Raw genomic sequence first — 13,042 nt, 5'->3', positions numbered from 1 at the left:
TTTTCCATCATTATCCAGAATTATTGTACTTCCAAACACATGCTGGATCTTCTGGGGTTCAGAAAACTTGGATAGATTTTCTTTGATTGCTGTTCCCAATTGCACACATAAACAATCTCCTTTTCCAAATTCATGACCACAACTACGTATTCTTTCATTGTGTCTTCTGGTATAAAGCTCCTGGCTCACTAATACATTCTCCAGTATTTTCTCAGCACAATATACTTTGCTGCTACACTCTTTCATCCAGCTGGGACACGCCACAGAGGCTGGCACCCTGCCCCTCAACAACACAAAATACGTTTTATTTGATGCTGAATGTGGAGTAGTTCTGTAACTCCACAACATCTTCTTCAGTTCACATTTCCAACCCAAACCACGTTTCAGAGACATTTGGACACATTTTCCCAGTACCCTATTAAATCTCTCTACTAAACCATTCTCCTTCATATGAGGCAAAGCAATGCACAGTACCTTGAATCTTAAAAAATTCTGACATGTTTGCAGACCCAAACTGGGGAACATTAATCATTACAATTTCTTCTGGTATTCCTTCCCTGGAAAATATATTCTTCAAAAGCATTATGTCTGGAGACCCCCCCTCACTCACCACTCTCACTTCTGGCCATTTCCAGTAATAATCAACCAGGACAATGGAATATTTATCCTAAATTAACTTACCTCAGAACAGCCCACATATATCTAGGCTAAGTTTCTTACAAGGACCATAAGGAACTTCTAAAGAGACTATGGGGTTATTTCTCCACAAAATATGACTTATCACACTGCAGACATTGAAAACAATTTCTTACACACCTCTCTAAGTCCCTGTCCATTCCAGGCCATTAGAAGTATATCTATGTCTTCCGCTTCATGGAGGACATTGCTAGGTGACCTTCATGAAGTAACACTATCACTCTTTCCCGCAGTGATACAGGTGCACTACCATGCGTTCACCACGATATACCAAATCATTTACCACTGGAAACACCGACCATGCCAATTTGAACTTGCCCAGCACAGGATCTTGAGCAAATTCTTTATTCCATATCTGAGAATTTTTTTTTTTTAAATACCAGACAGCTTCAGATCTGCTTCAACAGCACCATTCCACTCATCCTCATCAATGGCACCTCCTAACGCTTCCTCCACATTTGCAAACCATCCACTCATCTTCTTTCTCCTCACCTGAATCTTCAAGTGGAAGTCTCGACACGCAGTCAGTACTTACAATCCTGACATGGGGCATATATCTTGCATCAAAACAATAAAGGCAGTAAAGACATACAAGCATGTCTCTGCCCTCTAAAACTCTTCACAAGCTTGAAGGTGACAGCTCAATGACAAGAAAATATTCCTTTTAATTTTAATAATAACAACATGCCCCAGCTTATTTCAGCTGAAGAGGAAAATCTGGAAGTTGGTCATAAAAAATAACAATAAATAAATTAATTAAATAAATTAGGACTACACGAGAACCTGTTTTGGTGTGGGTCACTTTTCCCCATGTTGGAGCTTTGGGGAAGGAACTTGAATGCTACAAGTAGGATGCCGGCCCTGCAAGCGTTGACCCCGTCGCAAACTCAACGACCGTACCGGCTTTATTTTAGGAAGGGAATTAAGTACATAGAAATATCTAAATAGAGTGGAATGGGTCTGTAACCATGGAAACGAAGGGTTCACAATATCGCCTGAAGATGTGATTTCTAAAGTGGCACACCCGTCTGTATCTAGCTCACTCCTGTGTCCACCCAGCCTACTTTTGCTTGGTGAAAGTAATACATTTATGCCAAAATTGTCAATTCAAGATGAAAATGTGTGTGTTTTCAGAACTCATAAGCTGGCGTTTGGAGAAAAATAGGTGAATTTCCAAAATATATTCAAACCTTATTTTTCAGTGATAAATCATGTGAGAAGACGTATTGCTAATATGGTTCTGTTTGTGCCAGGGACACTGAGCGGTGGCTGGCATGTGCATCCTACGCAGAGCATTCCAAATAGACAAAGCCTTCTTTACATTACTGCTGACAAATCTGGCTGATGCAGTGAGGTGGCCAATGCTAGTAATAATTTGCGTTTGTTTGCTTTTGTCGCCCTAAGTATGCCAAGTATGCCCAGACGTGGGTCGCGGGCTCACTGTGCCACTGGATTCAAGCTATCCTGGCTGATGAAGGGTTATACCCTGAAACCGGTCCCAGGATGCTTGCTTCTGGTCCAGTGAGGACCTGGCTTGGCAGTTCGGGCTGGACTGTTCCCATGGGGAACAAGGTCAAGACTGATTTGCATATGGCTGGGTCCAAACTGGGGTGGCATGGTGAGAAAAATAATTGATGGATTAAACCCAGGTCTGCGACTGGGGGTGAATGTTTGTGTTTGTATGCTGGTAATCCGGCATAAGGTGGACACTAATGTAATCTTGTCTGATGTGGTCATTATTACAAAACTAATAATAGTACCTTGCGATGATTTTAATTGAACATAAGTAACTGTTATTACACAAAAAGTTGGAGACCCTTGATCTAGCTACTTTGAATTCTGGTCTGCGGGGGTCTACAGAAGCATTGTGTTCATGTAGTAGGCTAGATCAGCGGTTCTTAACCTGTGGTCCACGGGCCCCAGGAGCCCATAATGGCTACTCAGGTGGCCCGCAGCTGCTTAGTAATTGAAATAATATTAACAGAATAATAAAGAGTATATAACCAGAGAGGCAAAATATAAAATTGACAATTTCCAAACATTCTGCAAATGTGGAGTGATTTAAAATCGAAGGCTAAAAATCAAGTTGGTATCATCAAATTGATTTGTGGGAGCAGTGCAAATGCATCAAACATAATATAGCATGGGTGAATTGAATTGAATTTATAAAGCTCTACTCTTGCCATTAAAATTAAAATTTAGTTTTTTTATATGTGTGAATTAAATATTTCATCATTTGTGTATTTGTATGGTGAATGGTTGTATCTGTATTTTTGTGTGTTGTTCTTAGGTTTAAATCATCAAAATTGCTTAGCACTGGGTCAGCTCCTTCCAGTTAAATGTCTCGGAGGGGTTCCCAGAATCTAATAACGATTCAGTGGGAGTCCCAGGATTCCTGAAATGATTAAGTGGGGGTGTCCACAGAAGTCAGAAGGCTAAGAACCACTGGGCTAGATTACAACCTTTGTTGTTGCAAGGAACAGTTGTTCTAATAATAGTTTTGGTTCCTCTGTGTCCACTTCAATACTAAATTGCATGATTGGCTCCTCCAAGATGGAGGCCAACAATATATCTTTATAACACTCTCGACTCCTTTGTGCACAGGTCATTACTGAGATGGCCCTGGCTGCCCCATGATGGATGCCATCAACATAGTGATCCAAAACAGTAGCCATGTTTGGAGCAGCAACCTCACCCTGGTGGCAGAAAACGAGACTGGAGGACATCCACCATCAGAGTGGAACACCCGACACATATACAACTTCTATGCTATGCTTCTGGTGCTGCTCATCTTCCTCATCGTCTTCGGCAACATGTTAGTGTGCATGGCGGTGTCCCGGGAAAAGGCTCTTCAGACGACCACCAACTACCTCATCGTCAGCCTGGCAGTGGCCGATTTGCTGGTGGCAACGCTGGTGATGCCGTGGGTGGTGTACCTGGAGGTAGGTCTGTGGGAGAAGACTCCACTGGTGGTTGGTGTACTGGAGGTATGTAAGGAACCAGACTACTCTAGGGGTTTGTGTCCCCAGAGGTAGATATGAGCAGGCTAGTGTGACTTGGGGCCTGAGTTAAGTCCCCCGTATTACGAATCGATTATAGCCTATGGAGATCGTAATATGGCGAACCGAATATCTGTCACATTTGTGACGGAGTAACCCATCCGCCAAACTCTAAATCAAGCCATTAGTCTTCCTGGATGTAGATGTGACAAAGGACTCTTGCGAATGGTGATGTCCTTGAGAGGCGGTAAGTGAGCAGGCTCTTGTGATGGGCGGTGTCTTTGAAAGCAGGTGAATGTACAAACTCTTAACTTATTTAATTTTTTAACTTTACATATTTGTAGCGTGAACGTAGTATCAAAAGGTAGTGGAATGCTATATTATATGTAAAAAATGTAACAGTTGATGCTGGGGAACAAATATCATAAAAGGATGTTCTCATAGCTTATTGACCTACATAAAGTACTTAAGTTACTTGTTTCGGGGCCAGGTGGAGAAAATGAGAACTTGAAGTGGCAATTCCTTGGAGGGGCAGATTGAGTGTGAGATAGTGGATGTCGAGTTCCTTCATGAATTCTTGTAAACCGCAGGATCCTTGGAGACTTGGAGAGATGAGGTATGTCATACCAGAGCCTCCGTTAACACATGGAGAAGACCTGCATCCTTAGGTTTTTTTAGTTATATAAATCTTTTAATTGCATTTAAAGCAAACAAGCACAGAACTACAAGAAGCAAAATATTTGGTAGCAACTTCATCTCAACATCGCTCATGTAAATGTGCCTGTGTGTCAGAAGACTTATTAATTGCCGATTGATAGGTGGAGGATATGGCTTTACTTGTCATGCATTCTGTCAACAACCTATCTTCCAATTGCAAGGACTCTGGGAGGTCCTCTCCTTTTTGACACTGCCTTCTGTGGAGTGTGTCTTATTTGTAAATAGCAATAGGTTTTAGTATGTGCTAGGTGGTATTCATGTTGCATTGTGGTGAATAGTAGCACACCATCTTGAGTCCAGAGGTCACCCACCCTAGACAGGCCTATCAAGTCCCATTTATCGAAGCCGGCCTGTGTACCCAAAGAACCCAGCACTGTGGTGTCCTATGGAGAGGTGGCTTGCATGATCTTGTCACACCAACCAATGGCACCCAGCGCCGTATATCAGTGTGACGGCTGTTGGATGGAGGAGAGATTTACAGAGCGTTGTACCATAGAGGGCTCCTGTGGTATCCACCCAGGTGTAGCTTGATGGTCCATATGATATGTTGGTTCCCCAGGAGGTAGATGGACTCAGTGATTAATAGTGGTGAGCTACACTGCCCAATAATATTGTTGGACGTCAGACAGGTCTATTACCCCATCATACCAGCTCTTCGTGAGTTTCTTGATAGGAATGCATGCAGCACCACCATCCCAAAGCAAGTTACGTGTTTCACTTTCTATCACCCTAAAGTAGGAGGGTGGGACCGAGTATGGCGCTTTCTGGAGTGGCTATAGGAAGCAGGTCAGTTCCATCATTTTAAAGAGCACCACTCTTCCAAGGAGTGACAGTGTGAAAAGGTTCTCCAGTATTGGACATCACGTCATAGACGTGTCAGTGGTAGGTCTAAGTTATAGGTGTAGAATATAGTTGGGGCAATGGTCACGTAGATTCCCAGGGAACAAAATCTGTCTGAGACAATGAGAGCCGCACAGTCTCAGGGGAGTCATGGGCCAACCCCATGGAGTAGATAAATTAGGGGCTTCTCCCAATTAACGATATATTGTGAGTATTTGCATGAGCCTATTGAGGGTGAAGAATGGGACTGAGACATAGAGTAGACAAAGCCCATCCTGACCAGCACTTCAAACATAAAAGGTCATTCAACTGTATCAAATGGCATACGTGCGTTAAATGACAGAACTAGGGCATCTTCATAAGCTCAGCGGCATGACCGAGCACGCCATGTGGGTGTTGTAAGTTGAGAGCAGTATTTCGACCAGGCATGAAGCTCGATTGGTCTGGATGGACCAGTGCCTTAATGACTCATATTAGTCGTGATGCAAGTGGTTGCACCAGGATTGTATCTTCTGCGTTGAGTAACGAGATGGGCCCATAGGAGGCAGAGTCATCTGCAGGCTTGCCATCTTTATGAATGACTATAATACTGGCCACTTTTTGGTCTCTGGGCAGAACACCCATGTCACTGCTTTCTTGAAACATTCTAAGGAGGTGCAGGGCAGCTATAGGGGCCGTAGGTTTGTATGGGTTGATAGAGAGGTTATTTGGGCCCATTGCCTTGCCAGAATTTATACCCTTGATGGCCTGTACAATCTACTCCTCTGTTGGTTCTTGCTCCAGAAGTGGCCCTACCTGATTCCGAGAGATCCGGGAGGTGAATGTCGGCGAGTAGCTCGCATGACTCATCCACCGGGGTTGTAAACGCTGGGGAGTATAGATGTTCGTAACAAGTCGTGAAGACATTTGTCATAGCTAATCTATCGCTCACCGCTCTTGTTTACTACTTAATATTCCTGAGACTCATCGCCTCGCTCCCTCTGTCCTGTCAAGCCAGGCCAGGAGCTTACCTGCCTTGTCACCCACTTCATATAATCTGTGCTGTGTAGCGTTGTGGTGGGCTGTGGTGACTTCCGATGCAATATCTCTGTACTCTTTCTGTTTCACCACCAAAGTGTGGTGGGAGGCTGTCTTTTCTGGGTCAGTAAGTGTACTTTCTAAGTGTTGGATTTCCCATTCGAGTCATTCCCAGCAGGTCTGCTTGTCCCTCTTGTGGCCCACAATGAACGCGAGACCCTGGCCCTTGATAACTGTCTTGTATGCCTTCCTAAGAGTTTGTGAGGAGTCTACCAACCCCTTGTTCTCTGTAAAATAGTGATCTGTGTCTTCATGAAGCCCAGCATGGATAAAAGGAATTTTGAGGTAGCAGTGGTTGAGCGTGATGTGTCTGTGGTCACAGAGGTCTGGAAAACCATAGGACACCCAGACCGGGAAATGACCAGAGATGCCTCCGGTCAAGTGTTGAACATCTTTAAAGAGAGGGAGCTGGTGCCACAGAGTGAAGATATACTCAATGTGTGATAGGCTCACATGAGTGCCTGAGTGGAAGGTGTATTGCTGTAGTGTTGGGTTGTGAGTGTTTTTATTCATTCATATGTTGATTCATATATCATAAATGACACACTTGTCACAGAAGTAAACAGAGATAATGAAAAAGAACATGTCCACCAAGCAAAGAACTGTACAACATACATAGATATTCACAGTAAAATAGAAACGAGTAGACCAGTGGCATCCTATTTAGTCCTGAAGATATGAGGGGGCAGCACAATTACACACCGCTATAAGATCAGGCAGATATTCCAGATATAGGGTTGTATATGATCTGAGCACTAACATTTCATCAGGTCAGCAGCTTATTCTACTAAAAAACATAGGTAGATATAGTATGACAGTGACATTATAAATATTGCAAGGTGGGGCAGATCTTTGCATAAAGGACAGCAGGAAGGCATTAAGAAAGGTTTAGGCTCTCAGTTGGGAAGAGAAGGATTTGTTATCTTTAAAGACAGAAGTGCAATAGCTGAGAGGGCTGGTATACTGCACTGAATCGGACCACTGATGTGCAGCCAGCCATGTGCAGATGTTTCCCAACAAAAAAGGTTCAGAGATTTAAAAATTGAAAAAGAGGGATTATTCTTGATATTGAGGGGGTTGATCTATGAATTGCGACCTTTTTCTATGAAAGTGCAGTGTGGAGAGATCTTCTGTCTCAGCATCACAGAGAATGTGCAGCTGCCCATATTGCCAGCTTCTAGGAGAGATAGCTGGCGCTTGTAGGCTTGAGTCTTTGTATGTGAGCGGAGCAGATGTCATGAAGTATGCCTAAATTGGGTGCCATATTAGGTAGGTAAAAGCAGAAGGGATATGGATGACTTTTTTTGTTCTGGTAAGAAACCTAAAAGCAGCATGAATAGCAGCTTTAAGTGGGAGAGTCTGTTTTTAATAAAGGCCAGTAAGGAGGCCTGAGCTACAGACAAGATGGGAGGTTACTGTGGCTTTACACGCTAGTCTCAGGTTCCAAGGGCAGCGATGTGTTTTACATTCTTGAGTTTCTGAAGATGCATTCTAGGTGACCTAGCCACTGCTTGGAGGTGTCCACTGAGAAGCTGTTTCATCAGGAAGGAAAGCCAGGGATTTCACAGCGGTAGTTCCTTGGAGAGTGATGTCAATCAATCAATCAATCTATTTATAAAGCGCTCTACTTACCCGTGAGGGTTTCAAGGCGCTGGGGGGAGGGGGGGGTGAGGGGGTGCTGCTACTGCTCGAAGAGCCAGGTCTTGAGGTGTCTGAAGGTGAGCAGGTCCTGGATCTGTCTTAGGTCTGACGGGAGGGTGTTCCAGGTCTTGGCAGCGAGGTAAGAAAAAGATCTGCTGCCCGAGGATCTGCGCTGGATGTGGGGGATGGAGGCGAGTGCGAAGTTGGCGGAGCGGAGTTGGCGGGTGGGGGTGTAGAAGCTGAGTCTGGTGTTCAGTTAGGTTGGTCCGGTGTTGTGAAGTGCTTTGTGTGCGTGGGTGAGGAGCTTGAAGGTGATCCCCTTGTCGACGGGGAGCCAGTGTAGGTCTCGTAGGTGGGGGGTGATGTGGCTGTGGCGAGGGATGTTGAGGATGAGTTGGGCGGAGGCGTTTTGGATGCGTTGGAGATGTTGCAGGTGTTTGGACGGGATGCCTGTAGGAAAGTACCATCTTGCCTGGCATGTTACCCCCATATTTCACTGTATATATGTTGTTTTAGTGTATGTGTCACTGGGACCCTGCCAGCCAGGGCCCCAGTGCTCATAAGTGTGCCCTGTATGTGTTCCCTGTGTGATGACTAACTGTCTCACTGAGGCTCTGCTAACCAGAACCTCAGTGGTTATGCTCTCTCTGCTTTCTAAATTGTCACTAACAGGCTAGTGACCAATTTCACCAATTCACATTGGCATACTGGAACACCCTTATAATTCCCTAGTATATGGTACTGAGGTACCCAGGGTATGGGGTTCCAGGAGATCCCTATGGGCTGCAGCATTTCTTTTGCCACCCATAGGGAGCTCTGACAATTCTTACACAGGCCTGCCACTGCAGCCTGAGTGAAATAACGTCCACGTTATTTCACAGCCATTTACCACTGCACTTAATTAACTTATAAGTCACCTATATGTCTAACCTTTACCTGGTAAAGGTTGGGTGCTAAGTTACTTAGTGTGTGGGCACCCTGGCACTAGCCAAGGTGCCCCCACATCGTTCAGGGCAAATTCCCCGGACTTTGTGAGTGCGGGGACACCATTACACGCATGCACTATACATAGGTCACTACCTATGTATAGCGTCACAATGGTAACTCTGAACATGGCCATGTAACATGTCTAAGATCATGGAATTGTCACCCCAATGCCATTCTGCCATTGGGGAGACAATTCCATGATCCCCCGAGTCTCTAGCACAGACCCGGGTACTGCCAAACTACCTTTCCCGGGGTTTCACTGCAGCTGCTGCTGCTGCCAACCCCTCAGACAGGTTTCTGCCCTCCTGGGTTCCAGCCAGGCTTGGCCCAGGAAGGCAGAACAAAGGACTTCCTCAGAGAGAGGGTGTTACACCCTCTCCCTTTGGAAAAAGGTGTCAGGGCTGGGGAGGAGTAGCCTCCCCCAGCCTCTGGAAATGCTCTGCATAAGCTAGTCTACACCGGTTCAGGGATCCCCCAGCCCCGCTCTGGCGCAAAACTGGACAAAGGAAAGGGGAGTGACCACTCCCCTGACCTGCACCTCCCAGGGGAGGTGCCCAGAACTCCTCCAGTGTGCTCCAGACCTCTGCCATCTTGGAAACAGAGGTGCTGCTGGCACACTGGACTGCTCTGAGTGGCCAGTGCCAGCAAGTGACGTCAGAGACTCCTCCTGATAGGCTCTTACCTGTGTTGCTAGCCTATCCTCCTTCCTAGGTAGCCAAACCTCCTTTTCTGGCTATTTAGGGTCTCTGCTTTGGGGAATTCTTTAGATAACGAATGCAAGAGCTCATCAGAGTTCCTTTGCATCTCTCTCTTCACCTTCTGCCAAAGGATCGACCGCTGACTGCTCAGGACGTCTGCAAAACCGCAACAAAGTAGCAAAGACGACTACTGCAACCTTGTATCGCTGATCCTGCCGCCTTCTCGACTGTTTTCCTGGTGGTGCATGCTCTGGGGGTAGTCTGCCCCCTCTCTGCACTAGGAGCTCTGAAGAAATCTCCCGTGGGTCGACGGAATCTTCCCCCTGCAACCGCGGGCAACAAAAGACTGCATCACCGGTCCTCTGGGTCCCCTCTCAGCACGACGAGCTTGGTCCCTGGAACTCAGCAACTGTCCAAGTGACTCCCACAGTCCAGTGACTCTTCAGTCCAAGTTTGGTGGAGGTAAGTCCTTGCCTCCCCACGCTAGACTGCATTGCTGGGTACTGCATGATTTGCAGCTGCTCCGGCTCCTGTGCACTCTTCCAGGATTTCCTTCATGCACAGTCAAGCCTGGGTCCCCGACACTCTAAACTGCAGTGCACAACCTCCTGAGTTGTCCTCCGGCGTCGTGGGACTCCCTTTTGTGTCTTCGGGTGAGCTCCAGTTCACTCATCTTCGTAGTGCCTGTTCCAGCACTTCTGCGGGTGCTGCCTGCTTCTGTGAGGGCTCCCTGACTTGCTGGGCGCCCCCTCTGTCTCCTCATCCAAGTGGCGACATCCTGGTCCCTCCTGGGCCACAGCAGCATCCAAAAACCCTAACCGCAACCCTTGCAGCTAGCAAGGCTTGTTTGCGGTCTTTCTGCGTGGGAACACTTCTGCAAGCTTCTTCACGAAGTGGGACATCCATCCTACAAAGGGGACGTTTCTAGCCCTCTTCGTTCTTGCAGAATCCACAGCTTCTACCATCCGGTGGCAGCTTCTTTGCACCCTCAGCTGGCATTTCCTGGGCATCTGCCCAATTTCGACTTTGTCGCAACTCTTGGACTTGGTCCCCTTGTTCCACAGGTACTCTCGTCTGGAAATCCACTTTGGTTGCATTGCTGGTGTTGGTCTTCCTTGCAGAATTCCCCTATCACGACTTCTGTGCTCTCTGGGGAATATAGGTGCACTTTACACCTACTTTTCAGGGTCTTGGGGTGGGCTATTTTTCTAACCCTCACTGTTTTCTTACAATCCCAGCGACCCTCTACAAGCTCACATAGGTTTGGGGTCCATTCGTGGTTCGCATTCCACTTTTGGAGTATATGGTTTGTGTTGCCCCTATACCTATGTGCTCCTATTGCAATCTACTGTAACTTTACATTGCTTGCATTACTTTCTTTTGCTATTACTGCATATTTTTGGTATTGTGTACCTATATCTTGTGTATATTTGGCATCCTCATACTGAGGGTACTCACTGAGATACTTTTGGCATATTGTCATAAAAATAAAGTACCTTTATTTTTAGTATATCTGTGTATTGTGTTTTCCTATGATATTGTGCATATGACACCAGTGGTATAGTAGGAGCTTTGCATGTCTCCTAGTTCAGCCTAAGCTGCTCTGCTATAGCTACCTTCTATCAACCCAAGCTGCTAGAAACACCTTTTCTATACTAATAAGGGATAACTGGACCTGGTACAGAGTGTAAGTACCCCTTGGTACCCACTACAAGCCAGGCCAGCCTCCTACAATGCCTGCGTAGAGTGCGTTGCCATAGTCGAGCCTGCTGCTGACGAGGGCCTGAGTTACTGTTTTCCTTGTTTCGGTTGGGATCCATTTGTAGATTCTGCAGAGCATGCGGAGAGTGTTGTAACAGGAAGAGGAGATGGCGTTGACTTGTTTTGCCATGGAGAGGGATGAGTCGAGGATGAAGCCGAGGTTTCGTGCGTGGTCGGTTGGTGTCAATGGGGTGCCCAGCGAGGCTGGCCACCACGAGTCGTCCCAAGCAGAGGGGGTGGGCCCAAGGATGAGCACCTCTGTTTTGTCCGAGTTCAGTTTCAGTCGGCTGCTTCTCATCCAGTCGGCGACGGCATTCAAGCCTTCGTGGAGGTTGGTTTTGGCGGTGTGTGGGTCCTTGGTGAGGGAGAGGATGAGTTGGGTGTTGTCGGTGTAGGAGATGATGTTGAGGTTGTTTTGACGGGCCACTTGTGCAAGGGGGGCCATGTAGATGTTGAACAGCGTCGGGCTGAGGGATGAGCCCTGGGGTACGCCGCAGAGGATGTTGGTGGGTTTGGATTGGAACGGGGGGAGGCGGACTCTCTGGGTTCTTCCGGAGAGGAAGGATGTCGTCCAGTCGAGGGCCTGGTCTTGGATCCCTGCTTCGTGGAGGCGGATTTTCAGAGTGTGGTGGCAGACAGTGTCGAAGGCGGCCAACAGGTTTAGGAGGATGAGGGCTGATGTTTCTCCATTGTCGAGATGGCTTCTGATGTCGTCTGTGGCGGCGAGGAGGGCCGCAGTCTTTAAGATTTCAAGCCAGAATAGTTTGCTTTCTAGATCCAGTTTCATAGCAAGAAGAAGGCATTAGGGCTTCTGTTCCATCCATTTGTGAATGCCATGCAGAGAAGGTTTCATCTTGGAGATGGATCCTGGTGACCCTAATTCAAGACGGATCTAGGTCTCATCGGTATATTGATAACATTAGACACCGAGGACCTTAAGAAGTCTTTAAGCATTTCACCCATCTCACCCTCCAAGCCCCGCCTTTCTCTCAACCCCCAGTGCCAGGGGGTTATACTGGTCAGTTGTGTTTTTTTTATCATTCTATATCTTCTCGCTTTGTCGAGCTTTTAAAGGTCTTGGAATCTGCCGGGGGAATATCTGCCCCCTCATGAAGTCTGCTGTTCACGATGACTTCTTTCTGGTGTTGCTTCTACATAAATAAATGCTGAAAAGAAAAACGAATTCCACCTGTTGCTTCATCATATAGACTGAAGAGGGTGGGTGCTAAGAGTGACCCCTGATAGCCACCACAAGCAGTGGGTGTGGGATCACAGATGTAAGCACCAATGTTCATGCAATGTGACTTAAAGTGTGTCACTACGGTTCCTCCGTGTCCATCAAGTTTTTCGTGAGTCCAGGGTAATGGGATGGTCGATGGTATCGAACAGCAGAGTTAAGTCCAGTGAAATGACAAGAAAAGCGTTGGCCTTCATCATAGATGCAGAAGACATCAATGATCGGCTGCAGGATTGCAGGCAGGTGTGACTTAAGGCATAGGTAAAGTGGACGATTGCCCCACTCCTTTACAACCTCCCCTCCCCACACACACAGGGTTAGGGCCTTATCCTGTGCCTCCCTGAGCCTGCAATGTCCTGCATTTTTCAAGGAGGATGTGAAAGTTTGAT

At 46.6% G+C, this 13,042-nt stretch overlaps 1 protein-coding gene across 1 annotated transcript in view; it reads left to right on the top strand.

The window, feature by feature from the left end:
• Positions 1–13,042, top strand: part of LOC138247460 (D(2)-like dopamine receptor) — a 142,312-nt gene that overhangs the window by 43,149 nt on the left and 86,121 nt on the right. The window contains exon 2 of the mRNA XM_069202084.1: positions 3,301–3,638. Within this exon, the coding sequence (XP_069058185.1) occupies positions 3,330–3,638 (309 nt within the window). The 5' untranslated portion in view covers positions 3,301–3,329. The remainder of the gene's footprint in view (positions 1–3,300; positions 3,639–13,042) is intronic.

Source organism: Pleurodeles waltl, chromosome 7 (assembly GCF_031143425.1).
Source record: "Pleurodeles waltl isolate 20211129_DDA chromosome 7, aPleWal1.hap1.20221129, whole genome shotgun sequence".
NCBI lineage: Eukaryota > Metazoa > Chordata > Amphibia > Caudata > Salamandridae > Pleurodeles > Pleurodeles waltl.
This window is presented reverse-complemented; position numbering and strand designations above follow the sequence as displayed.